We start from the raw sequence: 20,813 nt of genomic DNA on the forward strand, positions 1-20,813 counted from the left end.
TTGAACGCCTGTGCTCGAGCAATTCTCCCGCCTCGGCCTCCCAAAGTGCTGGGATTACAGGCTTGAGCCACCGTGCCAGGCCCCACTTTCCTTTTTTTGGAATGTGTTAGTGGTTTGGTTCACAGAAATATACACATGCAAAACCAACATAGTGTAACACGCTCATCACAGCCTGAACACTTGAGTCCAGGCCTGGGGGTCTGGAGAGGTGAAGGGAGGCCATGCCTGTACCACCTTCCCCACCAGATCTGCCAACAGCATGTGCACCGAGCGCGTAGAGACCACACCGCTGCTCTCTGGTCGGTCCTCAAATCAGGAAGCTTTGGGATTTGGGACTTGGGATGTTAAGGTCCTATTCAGTAGCCACACCAGGTCCCAAGTGTGGGGAGTGGTGGTTCCCGAGGACGCATGCCGGAGTGCCTGATTGTGGCTGCTTCCGTGAATGACAAACCAAGGGCTAGAGCTGTAATTTATAAAATATCCTTTATTTATTCTAAGGAACAGTCAAGCAGTAGCTTAAAAAAAAAAAAAAAAGACATTTTTTTGAAAGATATTATTAGTGTTGTGACCTGGCATTGGGGCCCCTGTGAGTGGGACAGTGGCTGGGGCCACCTGCTGTGGCTTTGCGAGTTCTCTGCACTCACTGGCAGGGGTTTGGTGGGAAACTGGGAAGCTTTGGCACGATTCTGTCCAGTTGCTTATAATCAAGAATAATGAGTTTTGAGGTTTACAAAGAGCAGAAGTAACATTTATACTGCTGGCATGTGACAAAAGATTGCTTATAATATACTCATTCCAGGAAGTGTAAAAATGCTTTAAAGGAATGATAATTTGTACTTACTGTTTATGGGGACTAGATATATTAGAATTATAGCATCATTATGGGAACATAGTATTTCTCTATAAATTCAGAAATTCTCTGGTTGATGTAAAATCATTACTTCCTGGTTTTATTTAGTTAGTAAAGAAATAAATAAATTAGAGTAACATTTAGTCAGGTAGTTACTCCTTTTTCCCCTTCTTTATTAATAAACTTTATTTTTAGCACAATGATTTACCCAAAAAGAGAGTTTGAGAATGTTCGAGAATCTCTACCATTCAGTAACCATGCTGGCTGTTATATCAGAAAAATCCATACACACACACAGCAGCGAGCTGTTTTCACAAGACTTCCTTGCTAATAAACACAACACTTTCTCCTCCACTCAGATGGGAGCCTCAGATGCCAAAACGCAGATGTGCCAACTATAGGCTCGTTGCTAAGCAAAGAAACCTATCAAGTTTGTCCAGCAAATTCGATTGTACAACGGAATGGCGTCTGCTCTGCGGCCTTGGACAGGGAGCGGCTGGTCTGTGCGGCTGTCCCCTGAGGCAAGTCGAAGCTGGTGGCCCTTAGGGGGCAGGTAAAATGGTTCTCATGGGTTAGAACATAAGGGCTTTGAGAAAAAAATGCAAAAAGTCTCATTAAAATTGGAGGCCTATGTGAATCTGTTTACATAGGGGCATACTGAGATCTCGGTCTGTGCTCAGGTGAACTGCAGGTCTCACGCTGGCAGTGCGACTCGGCCCCCCTGGCTGGCCTGAGCCACTGCATGCCACCTTCTCATACCATTACATGGGGGTCTAAAGAGGACATCATCCCCAACCAAGGAACAGTGAGAGAGAAAATCCCAAACATTTAAGACAGGGTTCAAAAGCACCCAGACGCCTTCTGTCTCTTTCCCAGTTCCCATCTGGCTAGGGACTGTGAATCAGGATTCAGAATCTGTGCTGCCCGGAGGGGACAGACACCCAAATGCAATAAATAACACCAAGCTCAAGACCCAGTGACTGACCTTCCCCCACCACCGCTGCAGGTTATTCCTCGATGTGAACTGAAGGATCCAAGGGAGGAATCCGTTCCGCCCCCAAACCTCCCTGCACAACATCGAATGCGGGAGTCCGGCTGCTGCTTCTGCACAGGACAGAGCCTCCAGTCTTTTGCTTGAGAGCATCATTTATGGCATGGACTGGGAATGCAATGTGTTCACACAAACGCACGACAATTGTACATCAGCATCTTTACAATATTAAAGGAGCCATATACAAGTCTACAGCCATTGTACACAGGATGGTGATGACTGGGGAGCCCCACCCACCAGTCCTCTGTGGTTTCTCCACTGGAGAACACTCCGGGAGCTGTCACAAGGCCAGGGGGGCAGTGTCCATCTTTGGGCCTGTCATGGTGGGGGCAGCAGGTCTGCAAGGACTCCTCAGGGCCAGTCCTCACTGGAATCGGGGGTCAAGAGCGCCAGGTCTGTCTGTGTCCAGGTCTCATCGGCAGGCTAGTGTAACAAGTTTAATTAAAACTCTGTGCATATTCACATGAGAAAACTGGAGCTGGGGATGGCTCCCTGAGCTGGGGACCTAGAAGACGCTGCTGACAGATGGGCCCCTTTGTGGTGGGGCCCATTCCTGAGGTAAGGTGCAGCCCTGAGCCTGGTCCGAATGGGAGGAGACTTCTCCAGCAGCCCAGGTGCCAGTCCACACAGACAGAACCAGAAGCCCCCGGGCAGTAGGAGGTCAGGTGACCCGGGGAGTGTAGCCTGAGCCCCCGACGGCAGCAAAGGTGAAGGTCTCAGGTGGTTACAGAGTCACTCAGCCCTCAGGCCCCCACCACTCTCCTCCCAGCAGCCCTGCAGCACACATCCCTGCATCTGTCCCGAGAGCCCCAGCCCTGCAGGCATCTAGGCCTGAATGCCAGGCAGCTGGTCCACCCTGTGGCCATGCTGTGCAGCCATGCTGCACGTCCGACTGAGAACTGAGCACCAGATAAAGAAGCGTTGGTCCTTGTCAGCCTCTCTGACTTTTGCAGTTAGGGTTGCATCCATTTTAAATACTGTAGAAAAATAAGCCATCTCGGACGCTAGGAGACCCGCCAGAGTCTGCCCTGCGTGGAGAGGGATAAACAGCTCCTCTGAAGTAGCTGCAGACAGCTCTTCCAAACCCACCCCAGCAGGCCCCAGGGCCTCAGAGGATGCTGCGCCAGGCTGGGAAGCTGAGGGGCTGGGAGAGCTGGCAGCTGAGTTCCCACTGCTGCATCTTTGGGTCACATCAACAGTCCTTCTGCAGGCATGCCTCCAGCATCCTACATTCTGTTGCCATGACACCTGGGGCCCTGGTGCTTGCTGGGCCAGCTTTGGACCCTCTAGCCTCACCCTCAGTCTCATGCCCATGGCCAAGCATACACAGGCAGAACTCCCCAGCACTGTTTCCAGGTTCCTGGGGGGGCCCAGGTAGGCACTGAAGTAGGGCCTAGTCCAGGGGTTCCTGCTTGATCCGAACAGCAGTGGGGGTGGGCTGCGGCCGCCGCTCCTCCCGGCAAAGCACATACTCGCTGAACTGGGAGGAGTCCACGCCGCCCCCACAGGACGCGGCCACGCTGAAACCCCTCTGGAACAGCCGCTCCAGGACCTGCCCAGGAAGAAACAGAGGTCATCAAGGCCAAGCTGCAAGAGGACACCTGGCTTGGCCTGGCAGGCAGGTGGGTGCCTGCTGGGGCAGCCAGCCAGAGCACCTTCTCCTGTGATGGTATCAGTCTCGCTCACCAACAAAGGTCCCTACAGAACCACGTGCTGGGTTCCACCATCAGAGGGACAGAAGTTGCCAGGCCCAGTGACCCCTCAGGTTACCAAACCCAGTTGGATGACCCCACCCAGGTCACCATTCTGTTGCCCTCAGGACCTTGATTCCAGGAGGCAAAAAGAGCCTTTGGGTCCCTTCTTTCTTCTGTAGGGTGTAACCTGTGCCCTTTCTCCAGACACATGGCCCCAAGCATCCTGCCTAACTGAGTCCTGCCCCAATAATGGAGAGTTCCCTGTCCTTCCGCCTCTAGGCATCCAGCGGCTTCCCTGAGCTGTGCATTCCAGGTGGTTTGAGGCCTGGGGGGCACATCAGCTAGTGGGAGCTCTGGAGGGAGAGAAAAAGGAGAAGTCCTCTCAATATTTGAGTCTCTGCAGGCGTCCACAACTATGTGGGTTTGTCTCTGTGAGGGTGAGGTCTGATGACTGTGTGTAACACCTGCCTCCTGCAACTAGCAAGTTCTGACCAACAGGCTGTGGAATGTATGCATGGGGGGACCTCTTCCCTGCAAAGCCCATTCTACCCTAAACCGGAAATGTGCCAAGCTCTTGGGTCTGTGAAGAGCTGTTGGAAAATAGGCCCTCACTCCATCTGAGCTGTCCAATTCTTGGACCCATCCAGGAAGAGCTGGTCCGGGGATTCTCTTGGCAGCTGGTGGGTGCCTGTGGCTCCCAGGTCAGCAGGGAGAGGGAGGGGGCTCCAGGCCACCTTTCCACTCAGCCTCTGTCCTGCCTCGCCTGTTGCCTGGGTTTAATTCGAATCCAAAGTCAGAATGTGGGTGTCAAATGAAGCACGCTTTGTTGAAAATACTCTGGGCCATTTTTATAGAACATCCTTTTGGAAAAAAAAAAAAAAAAGTTCAGATCGATTTTTTTAAGTCCATCCCCCAGGCACCATCATTTAATTATGAGAGGGATATAAATTATGCATCCACACATTGTTGCCTTTTTTGTAGGATGGCACGGAGGGCTTCACCATTTCAGGGATCGCGCCTCCCTCCAGCTCACTCTGCCCCTGGAGGGCTCTGCGGACACCGGGGGTGCGGCGGGGAGGGGGCAGCGCGCAGCCCTCACCTGTACCGAGTTGAGCCGGCAGTAGCCGTTGAGCGGGAAGCGGATGACGTGCGTGGGGTCCTGGTTCCAGCCGGCGTTGACGGAGTTGCACATGACGTCTCCAGTCTCAGGGAAGACCTCCTCGATAAGGGCCTTCTCGCCGCTGAGTGCGATCCGCTCGCCCAAGTCGGGCGTGACGCGCACCACCAGGCAGTCACAGGCCCGGCTGCGGCGCCGCTGCTCCTGCTCCTGCTGCCAGCGCTCCAGCTCACGCACCATGGGCTGGAGCTGATAGTAGCGCGCCTCCTCGTACAGCAGGCTGAAGTCCTGGGGACAGGCGCACAGGGTGTTGATGTAGGTGTGGGGGTAGGGGTGGGTGGGGGGCGCAGGGAAAGGGGGAGGTGGGAGGCGGCCTGCCGGTTCCAACCAATTCTGCAGGAACTGCGACTCCCAGGGCATCGTGTGGACTGGGCCGGTTGCACCCATTGTACAGATGGGGCAACTGAGTGTTTGCCAGTATAAGGAACCTAGCCTTGTCCCAAGGGCAGCCACTGATGTGCACCTGTGCCAGCCCCCCTGAACCCTTCCATCTGGCCCCAGGCACTGGGCAGTGACGCCTCCCCATGGAAAGACCGGAAGCTCCACTAAAGGAGGAGGCTGTGCCTATGCCTGGGGACCTGCTGATGCCTTAGAATCCCACCGAGAGAAGAGATCATGCTGGGCACAAGGCAGCCGGCCTGTGCCTATCCTGGAGAAGCTCACAGCCCACCTGGAAGCAAAAACAGTTCTTCTCCAGCCAGGCCTGCCTGGGTCACATTTTCACCTTTATCATCAACCAGCCCTGAGACCTCTAAACCTCTATACCTCAATCACTGAGCGTCTCAGTTCCTTTTTTTTTTTTTTTAAAGACGGACTCTCTCTGTCACCCAGGCTAGAGTGCAGTGGCTCGATCTTGGCTCAAAGCAAACTCCACTATTCTCATGCTTCAGCCTCCCGAGTAGCTGGGACCTACAGGCGCCTGCCACCACACCCAGCTAACTTTTATATTTAGTAGAGACGGGGTTTTGCCATGTTGGCCAGGTTGGTCTTGAACTCCTGCCCTCATGTGATCCACCCGCCTCAGCCTCCCAAAATGCTGGGATTACAGGTGTGAGCCACTGTGCCCGGCCTCAGTTCCCTTATGTATAAAATGGATATAAACAACCAGTTCAGGGAATTAAAGTGAGGATCAAAGGATGCAAGATGTGCCAAGTGCCTGGCCCAGCCCCCTGCCCAAACAAGCAGAATGTGATAAAGTGTCCAGGGAGGGGAGGCCTGCCCCCTGCCAGGCAGCCCCCTTCTGGGCTGAGCAGGCTCACACAGACTGTCCCTCAGGCATTGATAGTGGCCCCATGCCCCAGGTCACATATGCACACCATATATGCTCACCCACACCCATCCCACCAGGAGTGGCCAAGGTCCCATAGGTCCCATGACTCATGCCTGAGGAAGAGGCAAGGAAGCCCAGCCCCCTGATCTACAGGCCCTAAGTCCCTTCCACCTGCTGGTCCTGGCTTTTGGAACTGCCTCCAGGGAGGCCTAGATTCTAACCCTGACCTCTGGGCCTCTCATCGGTCAGTGGCCCATCCTGCCTCTCCTGCCCCATGCAAGCGTTCCTCAGGGCTCTATCCTGGGCCTCTGCTCTCTCCACTCTCACTTGCTTCTGAGATTTTTATTTTATTTTTTAAGACAGGGTCTCATTCTGTAGCCCAGACTGGAGTGCAGTGATGTGATCACAGCTCACTGCAGCCTTGAACTTCCAGGCTCAAGGGATCCTCCTGTCTCAGCCTCCCAAGCAGCTGAGACTACAGGCATGAGCCACCATGCCAGGATAATAATAATAATTATTATTATTATTTGTAGACACAGGGTCCAGGCTGGTCTAGAATTCCTGGGATCAAATGATCCTCCTGCCTTGGCCTCCCAAAGCACTGGGATTACAGGTGTGAGCTACCTCTCCTGGCCATTCTCCTGAGATTTTAAATGATAACTGCATGCCAGACAACCCCATCTTTTGTCATGGCCCAGAATTTCTCCATCTGATGCCCCACCAGCTCTCCCATGCAGGGGCAGAAACCCCACTCCCACAGCCTGGTCCACCCCGGGCCTCGACTTACCAACTCAGAATTTAAGCCACAAGCCCCGGGGCACCTGCAAGAGGCCCTTTACACTGCCACAACCACATGCTTTGGCTTGCTTGCTTGCATATTTATTTATTTACTTACTTACGGAATTTCACTCTGTCGCCCAGGCTGGAGTACAGTGGTGCGATCTCGGCTCACTGTAACTTTTGCCTCCTGGGTTCAAGCAATTCTCCTGTCTCAGTCTCCCAAGTAGCTGGGACTACAGGTGCCCACCACTATGCTCAGCTCACTTTTGTATTTTTAGTAGAGATGGAGTTTCACCATATTGGTCAGGCTGGTTTCAAACTCCTGACCTCAGGTGATCCACCTACCTCAGCCTCCCAAAGTGCTAGGGTTACAGGTGTAAGCCACTGCGCCCGGCCTTTTTGAATTAAAAAAAAATTTTTGTATAGACAGGGTCTCGCTATGTGCCCAGGCTGGTCTTGAACTCCAGGCCTCAAAGGATCCTCCCCACTCGGCCTCCCAAAGTGCTGGGATGACCGTAGTGAGCCACTGTGCCTGTGCTAAACAGAAGTCTGATGTGCCACCTTGTGCCATCTTCTCTATATCCATCCTGGTCCATCCAAAGCCTCCACCCAGCCTCCCTTGGCCTGGGGAAGGGGCCTCATCCATAATTGCCTCACTGCACCCACCCCCACCCCTCCCTGCCTCCTTCCCCACACAACAGTCAGAGAGATCGTCCCAATTTGCAGACCTAACTGCCCTTCCCCTGCACACACCCCTTCCACTGCATTCAGAGTTAAATACCAGTCACTGGGCCACCCGCCAAGGTCCTGACATCAAACAGCAGCCTCCTTTCCTGCCCTTCCCCTCCCAGGCCATAGGGCTCCAGGCTTGACACCTTCTTTCCAGTTCTGGAATGCATCAAGCCATCTGCCGCCCCCATCCCCTGCACCAAGGCCGTCACACCTGTTTGGCCCCATTCTGCCTTTACCACCCAGATGAACTTCGTTTCTTTCAAACCCACCCAGCCCAGGTCACATGGAATTTAAGTTCAGTATCCGTCTGCCCCCTAGACTGTAAGTGTTGTGGGGCAGGGCCTAATGTGTGTGTTTCACTGTTTTCAGCCTGAATTCAGTGACTGGCACCCAGTAACTGAGTTGGATGAAAGACAAGGCCCCAGGGCTACTGGTCCTTTGAATAGAGGAAGGAATGAAGGAAGGAAGGACAGATATTTGCTAGTATTAGTACATGCCAGTGTACCCTAGGCCTGAGTTTCCTTCCTCCCAGGGTCCCTGACACGTGGGAGGGGCTCAGCATTGAGGCAGGACCCAGGGAACCAGGTCACCCGCCCTGACGGGCTCACCCTGACCTGGAGGTTACCTTGTTTAAAGGGTATCTGTTTCGGTCATCAGGGCTTTTCTCCCTGCAAATTGCCCAACACGGAACAGACCTTTTTTTTTTTTTTTTTGAGAGAGAGTCTTGCTCTGTCATCCAGGTTGGAGTGCAGTGATGTGATCTCGGCTCACTGCAACCTCTGCCTCCACCTCCTGGGTTCAAAAGATTCTTCTGCCTCAGCCTCCCAAGTAGCTGGTGTTACAGGCGCCTGCCACCACACCTGGCTAATTTTCGTATTTTTTTTAATACTTTATTTTTCAAAGCCTAATTACAGCTATCCTTTTATTTTTTTCTTTTCTTTTTCTCTTTTTTTTTTTTTTTGCGATGGAGTCTTGCTCTGTCGTCCAGGCTAGAGTACTCGGCCCACTGCAACCTCTGCCTCCTGGGTTCAAGTGATTCTCCTGCCTCAGCCTCCTGAGTAGCTGGGATTACAGGCCTGCCACCACACCTGGCTAATTTTTCTATTTTTAGTAGAGACAGGGTTTCACCATCTTGGCCAGGCTGGTCTCAAACTCCTGACCTCATGATCCACCCGCGTCGGCCTCCCAAAGTGCTGGGATTACAGGCATGAGCCACTGTGCCCAGCCTAATTTTTATATTTTTAGTACAGATGGGGTTTCACCAAGTTGGCCAAGCTGGCCTCAAACTCCTGACCTCAAATGATCCACCCACCTCGGCCTCCCAAAGTGCTGGGATTACAGGCATGAGCCACCGCACCCAGCTGATGGAACAGATTTATGAACCGCTAACTACTATATCGCTGGCACGCGCCCATGTTTAAACACGACAAATGTTCAGCTGGGGTACGTTCCACAGCTTAATTGTTGTTATATACCCTGATAAATAAGCTAAAAATGTGAGAAAACAAAATTAGTTTAGAAAAACTGATTTAGCCCTCGGCTTCATCGTTTAACTTTTTATGGTTACCATGACAACCAGGGGTCCATTTATTAAGTCACAGCGTCCCCTGTGTAATGCCATCGCACAGGCAGTGCAGGGGGGCCGCCAGCCACGGACTTACCTTAAAGTCATCCGGGAGCAGCAGCTTGGACGTCCGCAGGAAGCTCAGGACGTAGCGGAAAATCTCCCCATCCCGGTCAATGAAATAATGTTGCTTCAAACTGTCCAGGACGATGGGTTCAGTGCCATTGAAGAGGCGGCTTATTCTAGGAGAGACAGGTGAGGTGGGACATCTGAAGGATGGAGCCAAGTCCACCTGTCTTCCCACGCCCTGCCCCCACTCCTTAGGGCCCACACGGCTGGAGGGGCGAGGGACCTGACATGGGTGACTCTGAAACTGTTCCAGGCCTGGCAACATCTGCACACACCCGGGGCAGCCAGGCTACAGTTGACAGGACACACCACACATCCTGCCTACACCCGCAAGTCACAGCCAGAGAGGGACACACCCAGCTGTACACACCAGCCCGCCAACACGTTATGTTATGGGCCTGGAAAGCTATGGCAAGACACAGGCACCTTATCCCCTACACACAAACCAGCTGGTCACAGGCCTGGTGCACACACCCTTGCCGGACAGATCCACCCAGAAAATGCACATGAACCATCCAACACCCCTGCCAACAGCCACACACCCAGTAAACCAGCCAGGACATACATCCTCCCCACCCAACCCATGTAAACGAGTGTGAGACACAACAGGCCTGTGCAACAGGCACGGGGTCACATAGTCCCTTCCTTCCCAGCACACACATATCACGCAGACCCAGACACGTCCAGGAAGGGACACGCACCTGTCCATGCCAGGTACCCAGAGACATGACGGCACAAATCCCCCACTGCCGCTCACTCAGGGAGCCCACGGGGAGAAAAAAGAGGCAGACAGGAGGGATGGCAAGTGTGCCATAGTACACACACGCAACAGGGCCCTTGCACACACGCCACAACGCAGACATACACACACGCCAGTATGTACACACACAGAAACCATGCACACAAGCGCGCCACAGTGCATACATATGTGCACACACGCCAGAGTGTATGCATACCACACCTAGCGGTGGGGGATGGGGACTGGAGAGAAGGCAGGTGCCGGTACCCTGTCCTCTGAAGGGCAGTAGTTCTAACAAATGCAAGACCGGGAGAAGGGTCTTGGGGAGCCCCTGATGCCTGTCCCTGTCCACTCCAGGGAGAAGGAGCCAGGTCTCAGAGCCAGGGCTGATATCACCTCGCCAGTGCCCAGAGCGGCCAGCTCTGGTTTGGAAACTGCCCTGGCAGACCCCAGGTCGAGCTATGGATAACTAGGAACCCCAAAGAGGGCTGGGGATAGCCAAGGGCTTGGCTTGGGAACAGGAGGGAGGTTGGCATCATTTCCCCAAAGGCAGCACCATCACATCCTTCAGCAGGCAGCCCAGCTGGACCCTGCCAAGGTGGCAGCTTCTCTGCACAGCTGGGAGAACAGTAGCTCCAGCTTGGGACCTAGGCTTCCCAGCCTGGCCTGCACACAAGCTGGAGCCTAAACCCTTCACTCTCTGCCTGCACCAGCAGGGACCCCTGCAGGGATGCCCCCTGTCCCAACAGCAGCCCACTTCTCTGTCCACTCCAAGTCAGCTGCCTCCAGGGCCCTGCCCCACTGCCACTTGCACCCAGGACACACTAGCTGGGCAGGAACTGAGAGGGTTAGAGCCCCCAAGTCTGTCCTCAGGGCCTCCCGTCCACACCATCCTATGCTCTGATGGCCTGGCACACTCAATGCATTGGCCATGATGGTCTGTCCAGGTATGGAGTCTCTGGGAACGTGGTGCGGGTTTCTGTCCTAGCAAGGTAGTATAAAGGGCATGGTTTAGCTGGGCACCGTGGCTCACACCTGTAATCCCGGCACTTTGGGAAGCTGAGGTGGAGGATTGCTTGAGGCCAGGGGTTCGAGACCAGACTGGACAACACAGCAAGACCCCATCTCTACAAACAATTTAAAAGTTAGCTGGGTATGGTGGCATGCACTTGTAGCCCACTTGGGAGGATGAGGTGGGAGGAACACTTGAGTCCAGGAGTTTGAGGTTGCAATGAGCTGGGATCGCACCACATACTCCAGCCTGACCAAGAAAGCCAAACACTGTTGTTTAAAAGAAAGAAAGAAAGAAAAGGGCAAGGCTGTCTCATTGATGGGCATGGGGAGGTCAGAGTCTGCTGTGAGCCTGAGTCTGTGGAACCAGAGCTGCAGTCACCCAGATACAATTCATCTCAGAGCTGTAAAAGCCGAAGAGCCCTGTCAACCCCCTAGGCCTGGTGATAATGGCACTGCAGGTCACAGCCCCTGCTGGAAAGGCTTGTGGGTTCCACAGCTGGCTCCAGTTACAAAGGCCCTAGGACCTGGCCTAGCAGAGCGTGGGCATCCAGATGTCAGAGTGAGGGCCACCCAGCATTCCTGGAGACAGATGGGTCTGGCCCAGGCTGCCAGATACCATGGGCAGTGGTTGGCAAGTGGCTGAGGTCCACGTGTGGCACCGGTGGGAAGTAAGAGCTACATCCACAGGTGAGTCAGCAGATCCAAACCCTCGGCCTCTCTGGGAACTCTCCCCACCATTCCCAGTGGAGCTCCAAAGTCCATGTAAGCAGGCAGCATTCTAGGCCTGGCTGAGTTCCCGACCCTTCTGACGTCAGGTCTGGCTGAGGCTCTAGCTGGTCCTGTTGGTCTAGAAGACTCCTGATGCACTCACATTCCAGGACTGGATGGGTTCTTGGTTGTCTCATTGGTCCAAGTTTAGAAGGTTCTCCATCTGCCTTATTTCAGGACAGGCTGATTCTAGATCTTTCCATGGTTCAGTGTTGACTCCTGGATCAACTGGCAGCTGTACAGCCTCTTAGGACAGAGGCCTTTCATGCCCTCGGCGTCCAAGGCTGCCAAGGACGTGAGCAGGTTGAGGAAAGGTGAGGATAATCACCATGGAGGAGCTCCCAGCCATTCTCAGCCCTGCAGGTGTGAGTTCCCAGCTCTGTCAGGGGCTCCACGTTCCCCGTGGAAAATGGCCCAGGTCACCCTCTGAGAGAGGCTGCAGGGTTTGAGGCGCCGGCTTCCGAAGTCCTCCATGGAATTAGGTGACCAGTTCACGCTGCAACAGCTGGGACCCTCAGGGGCAGAAAAGATGCCTCCAACCACCCGCCCTGTGTGCACAAGGGGGAACATCAGGATGGCCTTCATCTTCTTGTTTATTTCCTTTTTTTTTTTAAGCTCTGGCTCCAATTTCCTGGCTGTTTCAGGCACCAGGTTTTAAGAGTTCTGAAGCTCCTGGACATCTTCATTTGATGCTTCCCACAGTCAGGATGGATGTCAGAGTGTGGCTGTGCTGGCGGCATCTAATGGGGGTCAAGCAGGCAGGACACCAGCAAGGGGGCCGGCCCAGGGAGTCCACTCCCAGCCCCGGCTGCGCTCAGCTGTCTCAGATGAGGACCAGTGACTGCTCCTAGGCAGACCAGAGGAGGCACCCGGCACGAGGCTCTCCAGCATCCAGGCCACCCCAACCGCCAAGACCCAGAAGCCCAGGAAGAGTTCCCGGTGGGAACTGAGGGTGGAGGTCCCAGTTTTTACAGTGCTGCCTAGGGCAGGTCATCGCCACCATCCAGAAACACCCTGAGGAGCTTAACACTCTTAGTCTTCCATCTCCAGGTGTCTCATAGATCAGTGACACTGGGTGAGACTGAATTTTTTCCAGAATTGGTGGAAAACAGTGCTTATATTATAATAATCCACTACAAGAAGGACAAGAGAGATCTGAGGTGCTCTTGCCAGCATAGCTGCTTGACCCACTTCTCAGGCCCCCCGGCTCCCTGGCCCCTGATTGTCCTACAGGTCACACCATCCCTGGTCTCTAGTCCAAAGCTTCAGGCCTGCAGAGCGCCCCCATGGCAGCCAGAGGCCATCCAGGCAGAACAACGGATTCACCTTGAGCCCCAGCCATGGGGAAGAACGAACATAGACTGCCACCCCTTGGGCACACCAGGAGGGTCCCAAGTGCCAGATCACAGGGTCACAGGGGCCCTAGCTCCCCATGAGAGCACACCCTACACCAGAACAGAGCAATGGGTGAGCAACACAGTGGGGCTGGGTGTGGGGAGATGGCCCCCTGCCCTCCTGCTCCCAGGCAGCAGCCAAGAGCCCAGAATGAGAAGCCCCTCCCACCAGCCTCCCCCAGGGCCTGGGCTGTGATTACTCCAGACAGGCAACTGTGATTTCAAGAAACACTCTTCAGAGAGGGTTGTGGGCAAAGGTTTTATGAATTTCACTCACAAACGTCGTCAACCGATTAAGGGATGATCTATCTCAAACAACTCGGAAATGCTGCAGAAGGCAAAATGGAAATTAAATAAGCAGAATCTATCTCCCATCCTAGACAGGGCTCTGTGAGTGAGCACACAGACCGATACTGCTCACCTGGCCCCGTGGCTCTTGTCCCCACCCCACAAGCCCCAAGGCCACAGGACCCCAGGCTGAGTCTCTGTCTACCCGGGGTACTGGAACACCAGTCACCATCTGCACCCTAGACTCTCTGAATTTGGAACTAGACACTGCATCCATTTCCAGTTTTTCCTCCTCAAGGGACCCCGCCAGCCCCTGCACGGACTCCCCTGCAGCCCCAAAAGGCTCGGAAAGCCACCTCCACGTACTACCATCCTCCCTGCTCTGAGCCACCACACCAGTGACAATGCAGCCTGCCACATATGCTCCCCAGAGACGATCCCTTAGTGTCTGGGGGATTAATTAACTCCTCCTGTTATTTTAAATGCGTAACACAGGGGTGATGCCCGCAGCCTTGGCACTCCCACGCTCAGCCTTCAGCAGCCCCAGGGGAGCGGTGACCGCCTCTCTGTGCTAGGAGCAAACATCCTCGGCTGAGCAAGCTGCTCAGAGACCCACCCCACCTCGGGTCAGTCCTGCTGCCGTGCCAACGGGGAAAGCAGGTCCCTCACCCAGGAGAGAAACGCCCTGCAGGGAAGAGCAGGAGAGCTGGCAGCACCCAGCACCCCGCACCTCTCGCAGGCCCAAGGGCCTGGGCAGCCTGTAAGTTCAGCAGCATGAAGGGTACCTGTGAGCCCCCAACCAGAGTCCTGGCCTGAGATCCTCTATCCACTGCTGAGGTATGTGGTTCATTCCTAGTTAGTCACTGCAACACCAGCTCCAAGGAAAGCCTGCTGCTAGCCTCTAGGGCCCAGCAGTGGCCACCGAAAATAACAAAGATGACACACTGCTGCTTATCGCAGCTCCTCCTTCCTCCCCTTGTGAATTTCCCAGGGGTGGAATAGGAAATAGGATTAAATACCTACCCCCATAACCCCAAGACTTACCTACTCAGTATCACTCACAAATGACCCTCTGCAGAGGCCAGGCCTAAGTCTTGCTCCAGAGGAACCTTGAAGGTACGTGAGACTACCCAGCCCGCTGCTGGCAGGCTCAGGCAGGGCTGGCTCTGAATAAGCCCTAGGCCCCTGAAGGTGGGTCAGGAGGTCCACCTTGCACTACCAATGCCGTCAAGTCAGGGTCACAAGCCTCTGTGCACAGCAGCTTTCAACAGGCAGATACGCACTCCCCAACCCTAGCTCCCTCAGGCTGTGTCAGCTTGTGTACCCTGGAGAGCCTGGTGGGTGGAGTGACGGGGGGAGAGACCCCATCCCCCAGGCAGCAGATTACAGCTGCTGCCCTGACCCACACGTGCCTGATGTTTCAAGGAGCTTACTCTTACCTGGAGTCAGGGTACTTGGTGAGCGTGGCCAGGCTGCTGGTGTACATGTGGCCACCCACATCGATGTGCACAGGTGCATTGGACTTGGTGAGCTGGGCTGGCAGGGGGATGCCCTGGGCCGCCAGGGGAGACACAGGCGACCGGGTGAGAGACAGCCGGGACATGTTTCCTCCCTCCTAGAGATGGAAATAAAGCGGAACACAAGAGTTTCTCCACAACATGGCCATGCACTCCCTTTATTGCCAGTGTGATCACAGATCTAATCAGATCACTTCTGCCGGTGCCTGATCACATATTCAGCTGACAAATTATGGCCACCACTGTAATTAAGTGTATTTGCATCATTTTCTTCAAAGTACCAGAGGGAAAAAGAAAGATGCTTATTAGCAATAAGAAACCAAGAAAAAAAAATTTCAAGGTGTCAGCCTCCAGGGGCATAAAACAAACTGCAAAATTCTAATTAAAGGTCATGGGCTTATGTGTTAGATGTGAAATATCCCCTGACAAACGAATCACCAATTTGTGAATTGGGATTCAGGGGTTTTTTGCAAGTTTGTCTCAGTAACGAGACACCTCTAAATTAGTGACTTCCTCAGCACCTAAGGCGTTGAGTTTTATACATGTAGTAAATTTCACATCAAATTAAGAGCATTTTTGTTTCAAAAATACATAATCCTACAGCCAGTCAACAGCCACCTTGAGTGTCATGGCCCCAAGGAAGGGCAGCCAGTGAACAGGTGCTGGGGAAGAAGGGAAAGAGGGGACCCCTGGTGGGGACCCAGCCCACCCTGCAGGCTCACCGCGGTGCCGGTGCTGCCGTGTGTGTGAAGCGAGGACCCGCTCGGCCGCTCCTTGCGGTGAGGCATCTAGGCTTCCATCCCTGCCCAGAGTATCTGCGGGAGGCATCGACGAAACCAGAGAAGGCTTATTCCTCATAGTCATCTACCATGGAGTCAAAGACACTTAGAATCGTTCTTTCTGCATGCTCTCTGAGACCCTGCGAGGTCCATGCAGCCCTCCCTGATTGACTCCACCACCACTGTCTCTGTCTCCACACCCCAAAGCAGGCCTCCAGGCTGTAGCAGATGACACACATACACATGCACACACACAGTCACACTCACACATGTGTTTTCTGGGCAGCCCCATGTCTGCTAATTCGCCTAATGACAGCACTGAAACATATGCTCACCATTATTGCCCCAAAATGTTTCAGAACAAATCAGATTTTCCTGGTATTTTCGTTTCAAGCCATGTTACCAAGCGTGTCTCCTCTTGCAAAAGCCTCGTGGACCAAGGCTCAGAAAGCACCCCTCACCCTCCATGGGCCAGGGAACCTAGGACCTCTCTTAGTACCATTCCCATGGTGATAAGATACAGCTTGCATCTGGCCAAACACAGGGAAGCCTTTATGCAGAAGTCCAGGCACACGGATAAGGGCAAGTCACCTGGGAAGCCACCTCTTCTCTGTGGCTCCCAATAGCAGAGAAAACCTGTCTTTGTTTGCCTAGTCTGCACCTCACAGTTTCTCCCCAGACTCCCAGAGTGGCGTTGTCTACGCCTAATGCATTCCAGACCCCTCACCATCACATACCCCTGAGGCATCAGGAGATGGCCAGGAGGAAGCAGAGAGCAAGCAGATCAACCAATGGACCCTTTCTACTGCTCCTCCCCAGAGGCACTCAGTGACTCTCCCCTGTGCTGTAGCCACCTGAAATAAGATTGTCCCTCAGTGCCTGGAAGCCACACCCAGGGGCGCTTTGCAGGCCCTAGGCAGGAGGGGCAGGATTCTGCAGCCCCGTTCACTGATTTACAGCTGTCTCAAAGGGGAGGAAGGAGGAGATTTGCACGTGAATAGTCACCCCCCTTCACACATCCACAGACACTGGCTTCCACAAACCTACGCTGGACGACTCTTGAAGGTTTAATCTTTAAGAGAGCAACCACATGAAATTCTTGGGACCCATGGGATTGCTTTTTCCCATTAAAACTCTGGGATCAAAATTTGTGCCTTGAAATTCAACATCCAATTTTAATCCAATGAGAATCAAATCCTGCAAACGTAAGCAAGGTTGCTCTCCTGTGACTTGTCCTGCCCTGAGTGCCCGGGGAAGTTTCCTGACATAAAACTGGGGTGGGAGGTTGCAATGGGCAGACAGTGATGTGTAAATGTATACCCTCACTGGGGCCTGTGGGCTCAGGGTCCACTGCTCTTGGCATTCCTGAGTTCCAGAAGCTTAAAAAAACAAAACCAGGTCACTTAGCTCAAGGAGTTCTGAGAACCAAAACAGACCTCAGGAACGGATTATCCTGCCCTAGGAAGCTCTGCTAGGGGAGGAGTCAGAAGGGAAGACGCGCTGAGGATAAACTGAACAGGAAGGAATTCTGGCTGAAATTCTATCAAAGCAGACTGCAAGATATTTTACCCAATACCAGGACACTATTCCAAAGTGACATGAACACCAAGCCCCCATCACAGAAGCCGATCCACCGTTCTTAGCCCCTTTTACCTCCCAAGCACAACCTGATGTTCATGGCAAACTAGAAACTTACCGTTGGAAGCCCCAGGCTTTACGCCTTGCCGTGAATCTCCAAGGCTTCCCCCAACAAGCGCATCCCTGCAGGACCACGACCCTCTTTCCGAGACCACTGCTTAAGTCAGAAGCACAAAAGTGGGTGCAGTGAGAGATACAAGTTCATTCCACCAGCACCAGCATCAAACCCACCACCCAGCCCCAGTGCGCCCTGGCCCGCCTGTTGCAGGGGCCTCAGCGATAGTGGTCGGGAGGGCCCACGGGTTTCCAAACTGGCCCGGTAGTGACCCGCTTCTCCAGCTGCGGCGGGAGACCCGGGTCCCCGCCCGCCTGCCGCCGAGCCCCGCCCGCCCGAGCAGAGAGAAGTGAGCAGAATGCCACGCTCATTTACACACAAAATGATTTTGTGTCCCATTGCGCTCGCAGTTGTTCGGCTCTCTGGGGGTGATTAAACTGGCTGAGCTGCGGCAGCTTGAGACGATTTCACTAAATCGCTTCTTCGTGAAGTCGCTTTTTTGCTAAGCTGTTATTTTAACCATAAAAGGTAAACAGAAGGCGCCTCTTGAGCTCCCTTCGGCTCCGCACTCAGGGCGCTGGCCCGGGGCGAAAGTCCCGGGGACCTGCACAGTTGTCCCAGGGGTGGCCCCCGAGAGGCAGGCGGGCCACCTGGTGCGCGCCAGCTCCCCCCCACCCCGCCCCGCCCCGCCGCGGAGCCAGCCGGCCGGTGTGAACTTAGGGGCGACGGGAGACGGCTGGGCCAGAGCTGGAGGCGCCTCGGGGCGGGGTGGCCGCGGCACCCGAAGCGCCGGGCTGGGCTGGGAGGGGTTGCGGTGGAGGCGGGGCGGGGACAAAGTTAAATCAAGAGGCAGACACTTGGAGACCACAGATGGGAAGCTCGCCTAATTAAGGACGTAAAAGCGCTTTTGTTCTCAAAGTTTATTGTTGCCGGGATTAAAAAAAATTAATTGAAACTAATGCTGTTATTCACTCGTGCAGTTAAATTCCTTCATGCACATTTGAGACACGAAGCGAAAACTTGAAGCTTATCTTTCTGCAGTCGGGGGTGGGGGCCGCCAGAAGACAGAAAGGCGCTGCAGTGGCGGGGGTCCGCCCCCCGGTGTGTTTGCGAGTGTGCCCAGTGCGCGCGTCCAGGTCAGGGGGTGCGGGCGGGCAGCGGGGAACCGGATCTGCAGGCGGCGATCCCGTCTCATCGCGGCCCTCTCCCAGCCCCAAACCCTGCGCGCCCACCACCAACGCGACAGCCCCTCCTGCCAGGTTTCGGACTCTTGGGGTGGGCGTCAGAGGACGCACATCTGTCCCGCTGGAGACTTTCTCTGATTTTGGGCGCCAAGCCGGGCCTTGTGCACCTAGAGGCCCCAATTGCGTGAGCCCGTTTCTGACCCCGGAAACTCGCCAGCTCTGCAGGGCGCTCGGCCCAGAACAGGGGCCAGAGTGCGGGGACCTGCACACGCGCGGGCGCGCGCGCGCGCGCACACACACACACACACACACACACACACCGCGCGGCAGGAAGCTCCGAGCCCGCCCGCGTGGGGAGGGTCCACCCGCGGCCAGGACCAGCCCACGTGGGCAGCCCCACTCTCGCACCAGGCCTTTGTGCTGGGCGCCCCCGCGCCGCCAGCCCCCGCCGCCCAGCAGAGGGACAAAGCGGCCGCCCCCGCCCAGGTCCGGACCCTGGCCGGGCGACTTTCTCAGTATCGCAGCCACTTCGGGGACAGGGGTGCGCGGCGCTGAGCGGTAGCCGCCCGCGCTGGGCTTACCTCGGAGCCGGAGCGGCAGATCGGGCTCGGGCGCAGCCCCCGCCCCCCGCAGCCGCCGGTCTCGGGCGCCGGGCGCAGCTTCGCTGCCAATGCTTGCTGCGCGGGTCGCTCCGGTCTCGTCCTGGAGTTACTTTCTCTCTCGCCCCCAACCCTCCCCCCACCCACCCCTCCCGCCCCGGCCCCCGCTTCGCGCGGCCCCTCGCGGCGCGGCGCGCCGGGGCCTCCCCTCCCCACCCTCCTCTCGCCTCCTCCCCTCCTCGCGGCCGCCGCCGCCGCCTCCTCTTCGCGCCGCTCTCCGGCTGCCCTCCCGCCGCTCCCACCTCCTCTCCTCCCTCCTCTCTCTCCGGCGGCCTCCTTCGATTGCTGGAGAGAAAACCAGCCCCCCACTCCAGCCCGTAGCCCGCGCCTAGCCGCGGCCCAGCCCGGACGCAAAGGGCAGCGATCCGGCCCCAAATTACCCAGCGCGAGCGGGCGCGCGCGGCGACTCCTGGCTCGGGGCTCGGCTGCGCCGCGGGGCAGAGGATTAGAGTCGCAATTAGCTCCGCGCGCCCGCGCCTGCCGCGCTCGGCGACAAAAACGCGTCGTTTCCCCTCCTTTCGCCGGGCGATCCCCACCCGCCTCTCCCGGAGCCCGCGCCTTCCCGCCGGGGCCGCGGCCAGGACCCTCCAGGGAGCGGTGCGCCCAGGCCCCAGCGCCCTCCGCGGCCCAGCCCCCCGCCCCCCGCCGACCGGCCACGCGGCGCCCGGGCCTCCTCCGGGCTCGGGGAGGGGGCGGGGGAGAGGCTGATTTTAATCATTGTCATTTCATCTGATGTAATATTTCCCCGGGCGCTTGGAGCTGGGCATAAATTTTCGGCTCCCAAATAAGTAACACAGGGCACGTTTCTCACATTTCTTGACTCCTCGGTTACAAAGGGGAGAGCAGCCGCCGCCGCGGCGCCCGGGGCTGGGGGCGGGACTTGGGAAGAAACTGGGCTGCGAGTTGGCCCGGGCTGGAGCGGAGCCGGGGGCCAGGCAGCCCCTCCCCCGCTCCCCGGCCGCCCTCCCAGGGTCCCTGCCCCGCTGCCCCTCTCCGGTGACGTCTGCGGACACGCGGTCGGCCACCGCGGGGGAGGGACGCGCGGGGGCACCGGGCCGACCGCTCGCGGCAAGACGCGCCATTTCCTTTACGCGCGCGGCGCGATGGAGACGGCGGCGGCCAAAACTCCCCGCGGCCGAGGTCCGCGCCCCGGGCGCCCCTCCCGGGTCTCCACTTCGGCCGCCCCTTCCTCCTCTTCTCCCACTCCCACTCCTCCTCCCCTTCCTCTTTCTTCGGTTTCCCTTGCGCCCCGCCCGTGCCTCCTCCTCCTCCTCCGCGACCATTTCCCCGCTCCTAGGAAACGGAGCGCGCGCCCGGCCGGCGCTGCGCCCCCGCCTGGCTCCTGGGACGCCCGGGCCGGAGACCGGCTGAGGACGCTGGGCGGCTGCGCTCGGGCCGGAACGGCGCCTGGTCCCCGACCTCGAGCTCTGGCCGGGCCTGGGCGCCCCCTAGCGGCCGCACTCCCGGGGTGGGGGTGCGCTCGGGGTCGGCCTGGAGCTGGGGTGAGGGGAACTCGGGGTGCCAGTGGGAG

At 56.2% G+C, this 20,813-nt stretch overlaps 1 protein-coding gene across 4 annotated transcripts; it reads right to left on the minus strand.

Moving 5' to 3' along the window:
- Positions 1-466: 466 nt before the first annotated feature.
- KCTD15 (potassium channel tetramerization domain containing 15) lies at positions 467-20,457 on the minus strand. Of its 4 annotated transcripts, none has more exons than XM_023229078.3 (7): positions 19,663-20,457; positions 17,443-17,541; positions 15,690-15,782; positions 14,890-15,065; positions 9,216-9,360; positions 4,695-5,000; positions 467-3,453 (listed from the first exon to the last, which is right to left on the minus strand). In XM_023229078.3, the coding sequence occupies exons 3-7, from the start codon at positions 15,753-15,755 to the stop codon at positions 3,295-3,297; spliced, it is 852 nt and encodes a 283-aa protein (XP_023084846.1). In that variant the 5' UTR covers positions 15,756-15,782; positions 17,443-17,541; positions 19,663-20,457; the 3' UTR covers positions 467-3,294. The 4 variants fall into 4 exon arrangements, with proteins under 4 accessions (XP_023084846.1, XP_023084845.1, XP_023084844.1 ...); XM_023229077.2 differs by lacking the exon at positions 19,663-20,457 and adding an exon at positions 19,205-19,360 and having other exon boundaries at positions 17,443-17,538; XM_023229076.3 differs by lacking the exon at positions 19,663-20,457 and adding an exon at positions 19,205-19,360.
- Positions 20,458-20,813: the final 356 nt, after the last annotated feature.

The sequence above is a fragment of the Piliocolobus tephrosceles genome, chromosome 21 (assembly GCF_002776525.5).
Source record: "Piliocolobus tephrosceles isolate RC106 chromosome 21, ASM277652v3, whole genome shotgun sequence".
In the NCBI taxonomy this organism is placed as follows: Eukaryota; Metazoa; Chordata; class Mammalia; order Primates; family Cercopithecidae; genus Piliocolobus; species Piliocolobus tephrosceles.